This window comes from Pavona decussata, unplaced genomic scaffold, assembly GCF_977016875.1.
Source record: "Pavona decussata unplaced genomic scaffold, jaPavDecu1.1 SCAFFOLD_9, whole genome shotgun sequence".
Lineage (NCBI taxonomy): Eukaryota > Metazoa > Cnidaria > Anthozoa > Scleractinia > Agariciidae > Pavona > Pavona decussata.
The window spans coordinates 3,410,001-3,428,642 of NW_028145432.1; the positions used below are offsets into that span (position 1 = coordinate 3,410,001).

Here is an 18,642-nt window from a genome sequence, read left to right on the forward strand (position 1 = left end):
ACCGACACACGCACTGATATGGCTATTGACCGACAATCGACTGCCAGCCCACTGATATATAGACCATTGACTGTCAATCAATGAAAATCCACCGATACATTACCGATATTTCACTGACACTTGATCGACTTTCTGTTGTTAGCTGACCGACATATCATCCGCCACTCAATTGAACCTTGACATATACCCATTAATATGTATAATTACAACATTACAATGAATTATATAATGTTTTGCGGCATGGCTCAACAACAGGACAAATTTTACGCAACAATTGAAGAAAAGATACGTAGCAACTAAACAATTGTGTCCAGAAGTTTTATTTGTCCGCAAGAAAGTGAGACGGAACTTTCTGCAATAAGAAATCGCATACCGTGAGGCACGTGAGATTTTAAAATTTCCCACCATTTGTCGGTACATTGTCAAAAATAAAGTAATTTTTAGTCCACTTCTTACTCAGCTTGTATGGTATATACTAAAACAATTATTCACCTCAGTGTCGGTGAAAGTGATGGATATTTACCTCGCCGCTTCGTGGCTCGGTAAATAGCCATCACTATTCACCTCCACTTTTTCCACTCCACCTCCACTATTGTTAATTATATAAATGATAATGATTACAGTATTTTCTCAACAATTAATAAAACCTTTTGCTCCTTTAAACATGATAGCCACTTGGGTCATCTTGTGGAGTCATTTTTCTGCTCCAGAGTCGAACAAATCTGTCCAAAAGTTTTATGGGTAATTCAATACATAAAAAATTGGTGGGACTAAAAGAATTATTTATCAAAAAGGAATTTCTTGACCTAAGAGCTCTTCAATTCAATGGAGACAAACTTACAAAGAAGGAAATTGCATGGAACAAAATGAAGTTTTGAGCTGAAGGAAAGTTTGTTGTTATTTAATTCCAAAGTGAGACATCTACTATCGGCTATGTGAAACCCACGCAATTGGCTGTACGTGGAAGTAGGCAAAGGTAAATTTTTTGGCTTATCAATAACAAAGCGTAGAAAAAGCTAAAAGTCAACTTCCTAAGTTATGAACACTTTCAGGAAATATATTTGAGGATTTATAAACAGAGAATAACCTGACTATTTGTTTTATCTTATTTAGGTATTACATATCTGGATCATATTGGAGCAACACAATATCCACAGAGTGTCATTAGAAGAATCTACGATGACTTTACAAGTAATGTTTATGGAAATCCCCACAGCAGGAATCCTAGCAGCCAGTTAGCAAGTGATTTAATTGAACAAGTTCGAAGCAGAATTTTAAGGCACTTTAACACTAATGTAGAAAATCACAGCGTGATTTTCACCGCTGGTGCTACTGAGGCTTTAAGACTCTTGGCCGAGAACTTTAATTGGCAGGTGTCTGTCACCAACAAAAAGTGTGGCGGAAGTTGTTTTTGTTACCTTGAACAGAATCATACTTCAGTGGTTGGCATCAGAGAAAAAGCTGCCAGCAGTGGAGCACAAATTATCTGTCTCAGTGAAAATGATGTGCTGGATTCAAAGCGAGATTTGCATTTCAAAACAGTGTTTAATTCCTCAAGTAATGACACATTGGATTCACTTGTGGAAGAGCATAAAAATCATTGTTGTCACTGTCTGTTTGCCTATCCTGCAATGTGCAACTTTTCTGGAGCAAAATATCCCCTTGAATGGGTTTCCCAAGCTCAAAAAGGATTGTTATTTAGTAGATGCCATCCATCATGTTGTTGGTTTGTTGTTTTGGATGCAGCGTCTTTTGTAAGCACATCACCTTTGGACTTAACTGCATGCCCAGCAGATTTTGTTCCTATTTCTTTTTATAAGATGTTTGGTTTTCCGACTGGTCTGGGTGCTCTCATTGTAAAGAACAGCAGTTCATACATGCTTAGAAAGAGTTACTATGGTGGAGGTACTGTGCAAGCTACAATTTCAAGTGAAATGTTTCATGTCTTAAGGGAAAACCTTGCTGAAAAGTAAGTGGCCTCATTTATTAAGTGCCCTAAGTTCATGCATAAAAATTCCTTACCATAAATCCCTCTGATAATACCACCCCCCCCCCCCCTCCAAAAATAGAATCAACACCTGTCTTTATTTAGCTCTTTGTATATTTTACACATCGAAATTTATTTAATATGATAATTGTAAATTAATAATGGTATTACAGTATTTCATTATTACTGATCAAGTGATAGCAATCTTTTTCAGATTTGAAGATGGCACCCTTCCTTATCTGGACATAATTTCTTTGAATCATGCATTCAGTGTGTATGAACAGCTAACAGGATGTATGACTGCTGTCTTGAATCACACGCACAGTATTGCCTTGTACACTTACAACAACATGTCTGCAATGAAACATCTCTCTGGTAAACCTTTGTGCAAATTATACTGCAAGACAGATTTTAAAAACAAAGCAAAACAAGGACCCATTATAAACTTTAACTTGCTGAGGGCAAATAGAGACTTTGTTGGTTACAGTGAGGTAAGTGTATTGTAAACGGCTCTCATCTGTACACCTTTTTGTCTAATGCTCTCCAAGAAAAGTGTCTCCAAAAATAAATAAATAAAATCTACATTTTATTAATCGTAAGCCAATCGCGTAAAGAATATGAAACCCTAAGTCCAGGCCATGTTGGTCAGTAACCCATATTTACTTAGCAACGGCCAAGACTGAGTTCAGCAACAGCAAGTAGTCTTTGGCAGCAGAGGATTATTTTAGTGATCGATGTCCAACGAATTTAATTTTAGGGCTCAGTGAATGGTGTTGAACAATGTCAACAATGACAATATAGGAATTTAGTGACAATAAAGGCAAATGGATTTTGGCTGCAACATATTGATTTTAGGAATAACATGTAATTTAACAACAGAAAAATGAATTAGTGACTGCAAATTTAGCTCAGTGGCAGTGAACTGAATCTAGCAATAGTGGATTTTAGCTGGCTAACATTTTAGCCAGCTACAACGAATTAAATTTAATGATTATGAATTAAATTTAACAAATAAAACACATAGAATTTAGTGATAAATATTGAAAATTTAGTGACAGCGAATTGACTTAAGCAACTACAAATTACATTTAAGGTGGCTGAACACAGTTTGCGCGCGCTTTACAGATTCTGTAAGTGATGCTATTAAGAGCGCGCTAGGGTTGTGGTACGCAAATACGGCGGTCGATGAAGTGATCCCTCAATTTCACATGAAATGGATAATAAAGTTAAGTTTTGATCCTTAATAACTGAGTTTCTCGTTTCTGGACTCTTTTTCTTTTCTTTCCAAGCAAAAAAAAAAACATTCACCAAGACCTTTCGCATGCTAAATTCATCTTTGCCATGAAACCCAAATAAAACCACGCATGCGCATTTGACCAAAAAATTGCGACTGGTTCTTTTCGTGGAAATTAACTGTTTTCTAAGGAACCACTCATTAGAATTCCCTGAAATTTCGCATGAAAATAGTTCCCTAAAAGCGTAACTCGCCTACAAAGAGAAACCTAAATCTAACAGAGGGTATCTTCACAAAACATTAAAATGCAAAATCAATATTTGCAGGAGATCTCTCTGTCAAAATTACATGAAAATAGTGCAACTGTGTCAGTGTTTTGTGAGTTGTTCTGGATACAAAAAATGGAAAAAAATCTAATGAGTACATTTTCTAAAAATAAAGGAAACCTACTATTTATGGACGTTTAATAGTTCGCTGCGTTGCCATGGAAACGGTACTTAGCTCAACAAGACTTACGAAAATACATTCTTTCTTAGTTGGTTTTACACCATGCCAATTTTGGGCGTCCAGAAATACGTAGTTTCCAAATAACGTCTTCTAACATCTATACACTAAAAAACTGTATTCGGCCACCTTAAAGCAAATTTTGAAACATATAGACAACCATATGTATGAGCTTTGTATGTGTTAAAAGGAACTCAATAATATTTATTTAATTTCCATTTAATAGATTGCTTACAAAACCTAATGTAGGCCTGATAGCTTCATGTTCTTTATGACGTATGATGGCCATTGAATCAGTCGTACTGGTGAAAAATATTAACCCTTAAAAAGGAATGTGATTGCTTAACTGAGTATGTTCATTATATTTTTTTAAATTCAACAGGTAGAGAAGATGGCAAGCTTGTACAACATTCACCTGAGGACTGGCTGTTTTTGTAACACAGGAGCCTGCCAGAAATTCCTAAACCTGTCAAATGAGCAAATCAAGAACAATTTACATGCTGGCCATGTATGTGGGGATGATAGAGACCTTATTGAAGGCAAACCTACTGGTTCAGTGAGAATCTCATTTGGGTATATGTCTAACTTTGCTGATGCAAACACATTTTTGAATTTTCTTCACGACTGCTTTCTGGAAGGAGTCCAAGATGGTGTGCCACCAAGAAGCAGCACTAATGCGCACAGGAGTTTGCTTGGTGTTCAAGATGCAGGTATTAATGATGGAGATACAGAGAATCAATCAGTGATTACAGCCCCCAGGAATATGCCCCAAGTGCCACACAAGGCCAATGCAACTGAGTTGGTTGACTGCCACAAGAGTAGGGCACAAGAAGACAACATCGGACTAAACAACTGGGAAAAGGATTTACCTTTAGATCCACAACATGCTGTTTTAACAAGGGCTACAACAAAAACACACCTGGAGCAAGACTGTTCATACAGCGGCCTTAGATTAGAACAAATTTGCCTTTATCCGATCAAGTCGTGTGCAGCATTTAAGGTAATTAACCCAATAGCGGTAACTAATAATAATTAAATAGATTTATCAATAGAGTGGCTCTTCTATCCACTGTTTCCTGATCAAATTAGGATTTGGAAATGGGTTTCTCTATTTAAGCTACCAAGTGCCTGTTTAGGGAGCTTCTTGGGGTACATGCCCTTGCCATAATTTTTATTGAAAATGCAGGAAACTGGTACACCTGTACCAAAAACCATTTGCATAAGACATGCCAAATCTATCAAAACCAAATTGGCAGCTGTATACAGGAGACTCTGTAGCCTTAAGAACCTGCATTTTAATACCAAAGACTCATAGAACTTATTGGTAAATATCCATGAAAATATACATTGTTGACATTTCCATTTTTCGACATAAGCAGTAAAAAAGCAAGCTATTTTGTAGTTCAAGTTATTAACCAAAGCCATGTGTATTAATTTTGTAAACATGTGGTTTGTTTATCTGTCTTCTAACCAAACCACTGCAACCCTTGTACTCAATGTTCAAGGGGCATGAGCTAAAACCGAAAACACCAGAACAAAACCATCAATAATTTATTGGAACTAGCAAAACAACCAAAACCACTGTCACTGGATCATCACTGGAACCATCAAAACAAATGACATGAAACAAAGGAAATGAGCAAAACAATGTTTGGATCATCAACAAACACCGTTACCATATCCATGGAAGGGACAAAAACCAACAGGAGGGGTGCTGTTCAAGCATTCATGAAATCAGACTACTGTTATGACTATGTCCAAACTGGTCTCTATATACAGTAGATGTATGTTTTTATGTACTGTTGTATTGGCTTGCTCTGCTAACAAGCATGTCCCAACTTTATATAGGTGAGCCGGCATGGCACAGCGGTTAGGGCACCAGACTTGAAATCCGGAGTCGCATCAAAACTGTTTCTTCAGTGCAAGTTCCCTCAAATAACTAGCTAAAACTGAAGATTCAAAACATGCCAAAACATTGCTGATGTATGTTGTTTTAATCCCCTGCTTGATTTTTTGAGGCCAGGGCCCGGGTCGTTGGAAAGCCGATTAACGCTAATCCACGATTAAAAGTTAATTGAGGTTTTCATCTCGCTCGTTTATAAAGGTTTAAAAGACTAATTTCAAGCTAAAGTTTAAGAAAAGTCAAAGGCAAAACTGACGGACAAAAATCTTTTGGGAGAATCTTCATTGATTTTAATTAAACTCTCATCAAACTTAACGTTAATACGGGATTAGCTTAATCGGGCTTTGAACAGCTGGGGCCAGGTCTTAAAAGGGGTACTGGAAAATGACATATTTCATCTCAAATAGGGAATAGGGGTAGAGTTTGGAGAACTGAGGCGCCCCCCCCCCCCCCCCACCAAAAATGCAGAGGAGTATCCTCCGGGTTTCCGTCACGGCAACTCGACAGTGACACAGAGCCGTTTATACTGGACCATTGTTGCAACAAAAGTAAATAAACACTAAAACCGCCAAAAATTGGTTTTCACGAGAAAACTTGGATTTCAGTCAGCTATTTTGTAGGCTTGTTTTTTCTATAACCAATGAAACTAAAAAATGAAAGTGAAGACGAATTTAAGGCAAGAAATTCTCATTCTGCTGTAAACAATGCTGATGTTAGTTCTGATAGTTTTAGTGGTTTCGTTTCAGTTTTTTATGGTTCCAATCGTTCTGGTGGTTTTGGTTTGATGGTTCCTGTGGTTCTGCTTGTTCTGTTCCGCTGGTTTAGTTCCGGCATTTCATTCAAGGTGCTTCCAACGTAAACACTCTTCAATTCCTCAAAGTGGGGTCCATTACACCCCTTAGCCTCATGATGTATGATACCTTGACTCTTTACTCTCAGAATACTCTCACAGTGTTAAGTTAACTCTTCAAATTTCCACATACGTTAATCTTACATTCAAATGCGCAAACTGTACAGAGTTTCTTTTCAAGGAAAAGTTGAGAAATCTAGATACCTGATTTTGTGATATCATTTTTGTAATTCTCCATTTTTTTTACTTGCAGAGACTGCGAAAGAGGACAGTGAATTGCTCTTGCTCACTACTCACAATGATTTTTCTTCATTTATTTGTTAATTAGGTCAAGGAATGGGAGGTTGGCTTACGAGGATTTGTTTATGACCGTCATTGGATGATTGTCACTGATTCCGGAGTATGCCTCACTCAAAAGAGAGAGCCACGGTTGTGCCTCATTAAACCCACTCTGGATGTTTTCAATGGTGTTCTTTCTGTGACAGCCCCAGGTAGGTGTAACCTGATGTAAAGCAGTATTCTCTCCTCCAAGTTAGTGCTCTGTTTTTGAGAATGTAACAGTATTGTTGTACAAGACCACTGTACAATTGTGATGATGTATTACTGCTTTAAACGTTTGGTTACTTTGTGCAAGTTTTTTGTAACGCATTATAATGTTATATACTCACGTAACTTCTTGAAATATAAGTCCGGACTGTTTATATCTAACTTGGTAACGTCTTACGTGGATTTAAATCTTAAAAATCCTCAATTGTAAATATTTTCAGTAAACTTTTTGTGATATTTTTTAATCCTTTTAAATTTAAAAACCAATAGCCGAGAACGGTGGTGTTCATACTCATTTAAAAAGATAGGCTATATGTTCACCTTAAAGCTAAAAAATTCATACTTCTGGTGCAACAACAGAAAAGGAGGTGTGACCATATGTTTGTAAACTGTAAATGTATTTTGATTACTCAAGACGACTTGTGCCCAAGGAAGGACGCCAATTTCTTGTAGGTGTATGATTGCTATGTTGTGTTTTGTTAGGAATGACAACTCTGGTGCTACCGTTAGATTCGTCATCAGCGAAACCGAGGGTGGAGCATGAGGCGAGTTTGTGTCACACCAAAGTGTGCGGAGACAGGTACAGTCATCACCTTACTCTGCGTATGTTCACAACACTGATGAATGAGTCTGTAATGAATGTTGTACCGCCAGCACTAATAACACAAATGATGGATCAGAGAATTAACTCTACAGTGTATGTTAAAGTGCTAAAGTGAATCCATGAATTTCCCACTGAGCATTAGCCCTAATAACTAAGGAAATAGGAAACCGCACAAGGCAAAGAAAAAAATCTTTGACCACGGCGGGAATCGAACCCACGGCCTCCGAATATGATCACCTTTGTTCTACCGAATCAGCCTGAATCAAGCTAGCTAGAAAGAGGGTATTAGTTAGACAACTTTCATAGTGCTGGCTTCTGAAGCTGATTGCTACTCTTTAATTTGGTGCAAAGAGCAGCGCTCCCTTGGTTTTGACAAACCAATAAAATGTACTGCTGTGTGTTGAATTGTAGAATATCAGCCCTGGACTGTGGAGAAGAGGCTGCCTGTTGGATGTCAGAGTTTTTACAGAAAGATTGCCGACTTATTGAACATTACAAGCAAGATGGCCGCACTTGTAAATTACAAGGTACTGGACTGAACTTTTTCGTTTGTAGTTACGAGCAGGATGTATATTATTATACTTTTGTCTTTCTCTCCATGTAGAAATTCTCTGATTATACTTTAAGGTTTACTAATGCACCTATCAATGTTAAGCCCGAGGGGGGGGACCCCGGGCATATGTGGAGCATTTGACCTCTTTTGCCTTCCCCACCCTCGGGAGTTTGACTTAGAATCAGGGCCCCAGGGTGGGGACGTTTGCTTTTTTTTTGCGAGGAGGACTGGTAGCTAGTCACGTATGTGCCGGCCAGATTAGCGTAGCTCAAGGTGCATTTAGGTTTTGTATTAGATTGAGAAAAATAATGATATCTGATTGTATCATTCTAGATTCGCGTAGCTCAACAAGGTCCATTCAGTTTTTGTATTAGATTGAGAAAATGATATCTTATTGTATCATTCTAGATTCGTGTAGCTCAACAAGGTCCATTCAGTTTTTGTATTAGATTGAGAAAATGATATCTGATTGTATCACTTGAAATGCTAGATTCGTATTTTCTACATGGTACATTCTTTTCCGTATTAGATTGAGAAAATATCTGATTGTATGACTTGAAATGCTAGATTTGTAAAGCTCAACATGGTATACAGCTCGCGTTGTTCCTGTAAGATTGAGACAATTATATTTGATTTTTTCACGTGAAATGCTAGATTTGTTGATTATTTTCCTCGGATTACACAAAGCATCAAAGGAGTTTAAAATATAAAAAAAAAGCTTGGCAATTTATATCAATTATTTGTAAAATATACACAACAACTACTATGAACTTTAGGGATATTACTTCCCTAGGGTGGGGATATTTGATCTTATTTGACCCAGTTTTGGGGCCCCACGGTGGGGACTTTGACCAAAAAATCTTCTGAAAAGTCAATTGCCCCACATATGCCCGGGGTCCCCCCCCTCGGGCTTAACATTGATAGGTGCATAATTACCAGTGATCGAAGAAATGAAACATTAACATTTTTATCTTTCTTTCCAATCTATATTTTCACATCAAGGCGAGAAAGGAAGCAGTTCTCTTTCTTTAGCAAATGAATCACAGTTCCTACTGATTTCCAGGGCAAGCTCAAATGAACTCCTAATGAATGTTAAACCGGCTTTGGAATCACAGGTAAGTCTCTGTTGTTTATCACACTGCTTCTCTGAGTGGACTTTTTCAAGCTCCAAACGAACACGAACGATTTGCTGAATGACTAATTCAGGAGCAGTAATTCACTTTCGGCGCTAAACCTAAGGACAGTTGTCCCAGAAAAAGGCGAAATCCAGGGTAGCCAAAGGATCAGTGTTATTGTATTCATTCACCGAATCTTTAACTTGAAGTTGTTCCTGATCTTTTTATCTTCTTCACGAGAAAGAAAAGTTCCAACAGGACTGTCATACTTTAAACATTGTAACTGTTACATGGCCTTTATTTCTTGCTGGTTATTCTAGTCTGAAATGGCTTCAATTTTCATGGACTCGTTCGCTAAGTGAGTCTATATCACGGTCACTTACATTCATCTGCAAAATATGTTATTTGGTAACCGGATTTCTTTACAGCAGTCCTTTATGTTGTACCTTGAGCGTGAACCTGCTGTGACTGATGGAAAGTTACCAAGACACTGTTCCTTTTGTTTTCTGTTTGACAGCCGCAGGCGGAAGAAAGCAAATTAAATCATGTGGACAGGTTGATTGACAGATTCAGAGCCAACTTGGTTGTTAACGGTGAAAAACCATTTAGTGAAGACGACTGGAAGACGATTAAAATCGGTAATTTGGTTTTCAAGGTAAGTTATGGTAAAGTCGCTCCTCGGGCATAGGAGTGCAATTATACTGCAGGATCGTACGGTCCCTGTAACATGAAACAATCAAATAGGAGGCTAGTCCATCTCAGGCTAATCCCCAATTTTGGGGGGCAATTTATTTTTCACTTTTTTTGTCATCATCGTCGTCATCATCATCATCATCATCATCATCACCATCATTAATTTTGTCCATACCGATTTATACACGTGGGTGAAGAGAGACGATGTGGAATACAGTTTTTTGTTTTAGGAAACTACACGACAATACAGAGATCAGCAATGTAGTGAACCAACAATCATCCGATAGTCCGCTACACCGCCGGGCCTTAACTTTAACCTTTGATTGTTTATCAACGGACACCAATGTAGTTTCATTATTTTCTCTTTAAATCTTCGGAAGCAAAAACATTTCCTTCTCAAACACTTAACCGTTCGGTGACCTTTCACTGAAGACTTGTAATCAAATCATACCCGCTGGTATGCATGTCATTCACGATTTACAACCCCTACCCTTCATTCTATCTCTTTCCGTTGTTTCAGGCACTCGTGGCCAAATCTTCTGTCTCCCCTTCCTTTTCTTGAGATTTAAAAGGGATCTATACGGTTGAAGGACGATGATCGTTTAACCTTGTAACTGTTCATAAAATTTGTCACACATGTGACGAGCTGGCGAGGCACTCAGTAACAGTAGCTGTTTTATCTTACAGAGTCAGGGTAAATGTAACCGATGTCAAATGGTGTGCGTCGACCAGGAGACTGGAATCAGAAATGTCCAACCACTCAAGACTCTTGGCAAGCTGAGGGGGTCTCGAGTAAGTGGAACAATTCTTTGCCTTTTGTTACTGGGTGTTAACACACCTTACAGTAACCCTATTGATGAGAACGCTAACTAGGAGTGCTTTCCATTTGCCAGAATTAGCAGGCCGGCCATGCAGTCTGTGAATCGAATGCGTCATTTTGAAGGGATGGTGCTGCAAAATCTTGAAAATGATCACTCCGAATAAAGTACGCGCTATTTTGAAGAAATTCGAAGGACGAGGATAAAACGTATTATCCTTCAAATTGGTACCTTCCGTTTACGATGGAAAGCGCCCTAAAGCTCATACACAGTCATGATCTTATCTTACGTATACCAGTTACGTTTCGAGGGCAAGTAGGAAGGTGTGCACCCAAAATGGTTTCTATGAGAAGGAGGATGTCAAGGTACTGACTGCTTGGCGGTAATTGTTAGGAAGAGAAAAAGGGAAACAAGGATTGTGCTTCTGTTTAACATTTCAGGCCAGCACAGGTTTTAAGGATAGTCACGATTATCTTATTTTTTCTGCAGATGCCTTTCGGAATTCACTTGGAGCATGTGATCAATGGAAGTAATCCAGCCACTCTCCACTGCGGTGATATAGTCACCATCAGTGACTAGCTACCATCTGTGAGATGTTCCCCTATTGACAAGTCTACGAACACTTCACAAGAACCTGACATAGCTGGCAAAACGGACTCGGCCTAGTTACTTAAGCACAATTAGTCGAGTGAGTGCGAGGAGTAAAACAACATGTTACCAAAAAGCTTCACTTTGGTGTTTTCGCCTGTTGAATCCCCTGTTTGCGCAGTGTTCAACGGAAAATTTGATGTTGATGATTGTTCCAGCCTCTGTAACCAATTGTCTCCGAAGAATCGAATCGTAAGACAGGACTTGAAGTGGGACCCGCAAGGAGCGACATCAAGGGGAAGGCCACTGAAAAGTGTTGTAGAGAAGAACGGTTGAGCGAGGCCGGAGGCTCTGCTGGGAGTCATTTTCTAGGTTAGCCCAAAACTGATTCTGCTGCGCTTTGTTGGCGGTCTTTACTCCGCATGGAGCTAACGGGTCTAAGTAAATAAGTAACTAATTACCTTGAATGACAAACGGCCCATTCAATGCCCTCCACATAATCATCATGTCTTAGTAATTCAGGGCAAACTTCGCTCTCGTTAAGAAGTTCCAATGATTGATGACGTGGTTTAAATTTACAAATCGGACTTTTGTAAAGCGGCTGTCGACAATTACAGGAATTTGTGTTTTCCATCATTAAAAAGAATAGCCGGACAGTATAGTATATCAAAATGCTCAGGGTAATAAACAATAACAGTATGATAAAGAATAACACTGTACACCTCTTCACCGTCAATACCAGAAAATATATTTGGAATTTATTTTATGGGTATTCAATAAACACTAAGTGAGGAATTTGTTTCCGTGCTGTTTTAAGTTCAGTAACACGTATTATGCAGTGTTACTTTCTTAGGTAAACGATATATGTGGTCAAAATGTCTATGATTGTGAGTCGTTTTGATCTAAAGTAGGGCACTCCTTGCTAAGGAAATGGGGGTAAGTAATTCATGGTAAAGTATAGTCACCCTTACCTTACCATGAATTATATGCCGAAATGGGAAGCCGTTTTTGCGCCAAAAAGGGAGCGCTAGGCCTCGGGCAACTCATCCGCGGCCGAAATTCCCAGGGGTGCAGCTGCCGGTCCGTCGTGTTAGGTATGTTTTAAGCGGCGGCATCGTTATCATATCAATTTTTATAGCGCTATTTTCCAGATATGAATCAATAGCGCTTTCCAGTACAAACTGACATAAAAAAAAAAATAAATAAAAAAAAAAACAAAGGCATTAAGGACGGGTTTAAAATCGCCTTTTGAAGTCTTGTTGTCTTGTCTTGCTGGAATATCCCTCAGGATGTTTGAAAAAGGCAACAGGACAAAATGTCGCAAAAATAAGTTTGTTTCGTTGGCGAGTAGTTTTTTCGACGTTTAGCAGTTCCATCTGAAGCCTTATAATTTTCGCAGTGGTCGTGTCGTAGGTTTGAGCTTCCTAGTGAGAGTTGAAAGTTTCTGAAGTACAAAGTATGAAGCGTTTATGGAAATTCCGAAGGCGTGAGGATATGGTAGACCATATGTTGGAATGCCTGAAGCAAAGAGAAGGGAACTAAAATACTAAGGGGCTGTTTAAATGGAGGGAGGAAGATCCTAGCACTAGGAAGATTCTAGAGGGTGCCATTTGTTTTCTCTATTCAGTTTACATGCAAAAAGTTGTACTTGGCCCTAGCGCTAGGATCTTCCGAGAGATAGGAACTTCCTAGCTGAGAAATAGGAAGATCCTAGCACTAGGAAGATCCTAGCTCCATGTAAACTACCTTCGCTCGGAAGATCCTAGTACTAGGGACAAAAAAGAACAAATATGGCGGCAGCCGAACGTTCAGCTGCTAAAAGCCGACAATTTTTTTGCTTTTCCTTCTCCACTTGATAACCACTCCGACCGAAATTTCTGAATGTAAACCAAACGAAAAGTTGATCCGCCTTCTAGGATCTTCCTTCTTTTTTAAAAGATTAGCTCTCCTCCGTCCCTCCATGTAAACAGCCCCCAATACCCAACGCTCCTGGTCGCACTCATAGTGTCACGTTGCAGGCACGCAGTCACATTCTTCTTTGCACCGGTCAATTTGTTTAGTCGCGTTATGGACTTCTGGTCACAATGTTGGCATGAATTAGTTGTAACACGCCGCTCAAATTAGAAAAGTGAACGAGGAGGGATTGGGGAGAGGGAAATACCCACGTTTCACGCGACTCGCTAGAAATCGCGTGATTGTCACAGAACTTGGGGGAAGAAAGAGACTGCTCGCAGTCTAGAAAGAAACAAAACTAACTTGGGAAGGTCTGCCTGACCTGCCCAGGGCGTATTTCCTTTATTTGATCAAGGAGAGCTTATCCCAAGGCACCCATCCCCTGACGTACAGACGGCCCGCTCGCGCTCGCTGACCTGTGACGTGCCCCCTCCCTCGGGGAGTGGTCCCTTGCGTGATGTGAAATCATGCAATGCGGTCGCAGCGATCTTCCTGTCTGAAAGATTTTATATTCGGATGCGAGATGGCCAAGCCTGTGAGAAAAGTCGCTCTGCCCGTCGATGGAAGCGAACACAGCGAAATGGCATTCAACTGTAGGTATTTCTTATTTCCTAATCTTGTTTCACGCCAGTGCGCACACTTACACAGGTATAAGCTCTTTGCTAGATTCACCCGGTCCGGTAGGAGATAAGTTTACCAAGAATGGAAGATCGGCAAATTAAGTTTTATATTTAAGCTTAAAGTAAACCAAAGCCTTCTTTTTCTTAAAATTAGTTCTTTTGGAATGGCCATACACTTGCGTTATTCACGTATCCAATTTTTCTTCTCAAGCCAATGTTCATCTATTTTTAAGGCAATTTTAATCGTATTCCACTTACTTAGTTTACTATTCTTGAGTTCAACTTATGCGTTTACTCGTACTGGACGTGGAGATTTTGTTGGTGTCGACGTCAACTAATTGTTTTCGCCTTATTACCCTAATCACCGTGCATTGTCTGTGCAGTGTCAAACCTACCACCTAAAGATGTGGGAGTTACTCTCCTCCGGCCGTACTCGTGTGTGTAAATTGTATCCGTTTTCAAACGGGTGATTTGTTCAATTTAATTTGCATGTATTGGCTCATATATATCGTTAAACGATATATGCGTTTTAACCTAATTTAACTTGCATATTATTTGCTTTTATATTGGTTAAGTGAAATTAATGGCATGTTGCATTTTTTCGTGATCCAGCACACGCTTCTGGCGTGTGTCATGTGACCTATGGGCCCAGGCGCATGTTTCTCAAGTTCCGAGTACTTTTCAGTATTTACAATTTTCTGTACTTGAAAACTAATTTACAAGCACTATCTTGTAAACCGTTTTGGGTAAGGCAAAATACTCAGGCCTGATTTTTAGTAATTGATGTTTTATATTTGGAAATTACCTTGTTTGCCCTAGCTATTTTGTAGTGATCTCATGATGTTTGGACTGTATTGTATCAAACTGTCCAGGCTTATCAACAATCTATACCAGCTGAAGTAAACAATTTTGTGTTCAAAATTTATGGTCATAAACAGGCAATTATATCGCTGCAAAGCAATCCCAGACCAGTTGTATTCAGAGAAACTGGTCTGTGTAACAGTCAAAAGATTGTTTGACTAGACTGTTCACAGTCCCCGATTTTTCCGTGGGATTTTCAAGACTTGAGGCTTCGATCGAACTCCCACCATCTTGGTTTGTAAGAGCGGGCAACCTGGGAAGAGTGTCTAAACTACCAAGCGGGGTGGGGGTGGGGGAGAGAGAGAAGGGAAAAATATTTTTCCTGCCCCTCCCCCCCCTCCCACACGCACACACACAATGTACCCTGACGAGGGGCCCCCGCAGGTTGCATTTGCTGTTAAAAACTAAGATGGCGGCAGTTTGATCGAATTTAAGTCTCGAAAATCCCACAGAAAAATAGGAGACTGTGAACAGTCTATTGCTTGACAACCAAGGAAGATCAGGTGAGAGCATGCCTTGTTAAAATTTGTGATCTGTATTTCTCATAATTCATGAACAGAAAATAAAGCAAAGCACTACCACACTTCTTTTGCTTTGAATTTATTCAAGAATAATTATATGGATTGAGAAGCTACATGTATGTCAAACACTCAAAGAGTGTTTCATCCAGTTTCCAAACACCTCAAAGTTGGTTAAAAAAAACTTGGCTGCTCTTGTTTTTCAACCCACTTCTTATGTTTGGGAATCGGATGACACTTCCTTGCGTTTGATATGTTACATCTCTATACTTATAGTTGAATTTCACGGTCCATAAAATCATGTGTCTGTGGTGCAGTTTTGAGAGTAACTATGGATTGATGCATACCTGTTTAAAACTTGTCACCGAAAATATTTTTCACCATTTTTTTTAGGGTATGTAAGTAATATGCATCATGAAGAAGACAAGTTGTTTGTAATACATGTGAGTGAAATAACTCATCCTGGGGCCATTGGTATGTTGAACCCTGATCACCTTCCTACTTTATCACTTAAGTAGACTTATATTGTGCAGTTTATATTGTATTATATTCCGAAACCACCCACCCCATGGAAGGTCATTGAAAATTCCTAGGGGGAGGGGGGTCTTAAAAGTCAAACTTTTTGAAGCAAATTATGAAGCTACACTCCAATTTCCTAGGGGGTGGAGGTGCAAAACATAAAACCTTCTGTGAGGGGAGTATGGATATTTTCTGGAACTGCATATTAAATGATTGTGTTTTTTCCAAACATTTTAAGCATGTTATCTAATGAACTATGCACTTAGCTATCAAATGTTAAGATCTTAGAATGTTCTGTTTTCTGGGAGAAACAGTATAGGTGATGCCAGTTTCATGCTATTGTAACATGAGGCTGAAGCCAAAGGCTTTCCAGGTGATAGTTGGTATTAATAATAATTTGGGTAAAGATTTCTTTTTCTACCATTCAAACATTAATTATAAAGGCCTTCAATCACACAGCTTCATAAACTGACATGTTACTCACTTCAAACCACAAAAACTAGTATTGTTCCCCTATAAATAAGGGAGCGTACATGTAAAACTGAACTGAACTTTATTAGATGTTTATATACATGTACAATTTCCACAGGTAGCAAAGGTAATCTAGGCGGGCCAGGATAACAAAAAAGAAAGAATGACTTTTACTGTTAAGTAAGAAGGCAGAGCCATAATATCAAAGATACAAGAATAAGGAGAGGTTTGGGAGGACTAAAATAATGAAGAACTTTTTTGAGCTTCTTTAAAGGCAGCACAGGAGAAATGATAGGGAAAACATGAAATAGGGTAGGAAGGAAAGGAATGACAAAACGGTAATATACAACCATGACAGTTGTGATTTGACTTTTGTTACTAGCGATTCAAAATCGTCATACATGTTAAATCGGTACAATTTGGATTTACAATGTTTACTTTTCAGATATTTAATGTTTACAACCAGGTTAAAATTGAGCCTGCAAATTGATTGTTCTGTTGACACTCTGGCTTTTTGATTAATGTTTGTGTACAGAGACCATCACCAAAGAAGACTGGGAACAGCATCTCAAAGATCACACAGACAAAGTGAAACAGCTTGAAGAGAAGTACAAGAAAAAGTTGACTGAAGCAAAAGTATGGTTTTAATCATTACCAGTGGATATGGGAATTACCATTAACATTTTGTTTTCTGTGATGACATCCAGCTCTAGAAATACCAAATATTTATTTGTGTCAATTACTCACCCCACCTGTCTTCATTGAGCCAAATTACAGAACACAAAACAAAGTCACGGCTTTTTTATTTTATTTCTGTTACCTATGCAGTTTTGGGAGTTACGCTGCTACCTTGATGGTTTAAGTGACTTTGCATGTACAACTGTCTTTATTGTTCAGAAAGATATGCCATCTGTTTTGTCCCTTGAAGAATCCAGAGTCTCACAAGTCTCAGAATCTCAGATTTTGTTGGCGGGGTCTCAAAATCTCATTATCTGACATTGCTGCATGTAGCTATATTTACAGTGGATGTATTGAGTTGTAGTTTATACAGTCCACCTTATGAGAGACAGGTCTCACAGTCCTGCAAAGCCTCAGATTTACCGTTCATGGCACAGGTTCATATATTGGTACCATTTGTATACCTGGGTAGGTGGGGGGTTCTTGTTTATTGTCTTCTTTGTAACCAATCTCATACACAGAGTGCTCAGGCTCTTTATCCAGTGGTCAGTCGCTTGAAGAGACTCTGGTAAAAACAATGCAGGGCCATTATGGGGCAGCCAATCAAAAATTCTTTCCTTTTTTTTTTTTTTTGATTTCCTTGAGTCTCTCTCCTGGTGACCGACCGCTGGTCAAAGATCATTAGGACTCTGGGTACATCACATTGTAATAGGAAGTGAATACAGTTAAAATAATTGAAGAAATGGAAGGTAATCCATGTGTTTAGACTCTTCCTGATATGTTTGGTTGGGCATTTTCACTTTTCAGATAGACTTTGAGATCAAGCTGTGTGGTGGTAAGCCTGGTGAAGCCATCTGTAAGGTGATCAAGGAATGTGGAGCTGACCTTGCCGTGATGGGAAGCCGTGGGCTGGGTGCCATTAGACGTACTTTTGTAGGCAGCGTCAGCGACTATGTTCTTCATCATTCTCACGTACCTGTCATAATTTGCCCAAAGCATTGATTTCCTAAAATGGAATTTCTCAAAAGAAGTGATTTTTTGGATATATAGTTGTTCAACCTTAGGATGTATTAGGACCTGTAACATGGAAGCATGATCCTGTTAAATAAATGCATTATTAAATTTTTAGTTGATGTGTGAATTGGTAATGAGTGTCTCAATTTTCCTTTGGAACTATATTCTCCTCCATCTTTGTACTGATTGAATTGATAATGTGCTTTTTGGCTAATTTTATAGTTGAGCAGGTCACATAGAAAAACAGTGATAAATATGAATTATTATAATTGTCAGTATTAGTTTTACCAACAAAAAGAAAATATTATTTGCCTGTCAGTGCACTTGATTGATGTGTGCAACATTGGAAAAACTCGAGATTAGAAAGCCTGCCCCATGGGAACACACTGATTATGTAACATATACACAGCAAACCAATCAGAATCATGCATTTTGCTATAGATATGATTGATAGCCTATCACAAGAGTTGGCAAGTATATCCTGTTATCAGCTTGCACTCAAACATTCAGAAGCATACTTAACAATTGAATGTCAATTATGATTCAAAAATGGTGCTTTCAGTAAATGGTTTCAAATCATTGTTAAGAATAGTTTAAGTTGAGTTGCATTAAT

At 38.8% G+C, this 18,642-nt stretch overlaps 2 protein-coding genes across 2 annotated transcripts in view; both read left to right on the plus strand.

The window, feature by feature from the left end:
• LOC146488602 (molybdenum cofactor sulfurase-like) overlaps positions 1-11,528 on the plus strand; it is a 12,128-nt gene extending 600 nt beyond the window's left edge. The window contains exons 2-11 of the mRNA XM_085118781.1: positions 1,114-1,969; positions 2,202-2,478; positions 4,108-4,725; positions 6,807-6,969; positions 7,508-7,604; positions 8,040-8,155; positions 9,184-9,296; positions 9,814-9,951; positions 10,677-10,781; positions 11,297-11,528. Coding sequence (XP_084974907.1) covers positions 1,114-1,969; positions 2,202-2,478; positions 4,108-4,725; positions 6,807-6,969; positions 7,508-7,604; positions 8,040-8,155; positions 9,184-9,296; positions 9,814-9,951; positions 10,677-10,781; positions 11,297-11,386 — 2,573 coding nt within the window. The 3' untranslated portion in view covers positions 11,387-11,528. The remainder of the gene's footprint in view (positions 1-1,113; positions 1,970-2,201; positions 2,479-4,107; positions 4,726-6,806; positions 6,970-7,507; positions 7,605-8,039; positions 8,156-9,183; positions 9,297-9,813; positions 9,952-10,676; positions 10,782-11,296) is intronic.
• Positions 11,529-13,784: 2,256 nt separating this feature from the next.
• LOC146488603 (uncharacterized) lies at positions 13,785-18,148 on the plus strand. The gene is made up of 4 exons (XM_085118802.1): positions 13,785-13,941; positions 15,741-15,821; positions 16,873-16,973; positions 17,823-18,148. Exons 1-4 carry the CDS (start codon positions 13,821-13,823, stop codon positions 18,015-18,017), a joined length of 498 nt encoding a protein of 165 aa, XP_084974928.1. The 5' UTR covers positions 13,785-13,820; the 3' UTR covers positions 18,018-18,148.
• Positions 18,149-18,642: the final 494 nt, after the last annotated feature.

Bases quoted from the DNA above. Each gene is read 5' to 3' on its own strand.
- LOC146488603 (XM_085118802.1), top strand. From the start codon at position 13,821: ATGCGGTCGCAGCGATCTTCCTGTCTGAAAGATTTTATATTCGGATGC. The intron at 15,822-16,872 runs GTATGTTGAACC...GTTTGTGTACAG, and splicing joins AACTCATCCTGGGGCCATTG to AGACCATCACCAAAGAAGAC. The intron at 16,974-17,822 runs GTATGGTTTTAA...TTCACTTTTCAG, and splicing joins AAAAGTTGACTGAAGCAAAA to ATAGACTTTGAGATCAAGCT.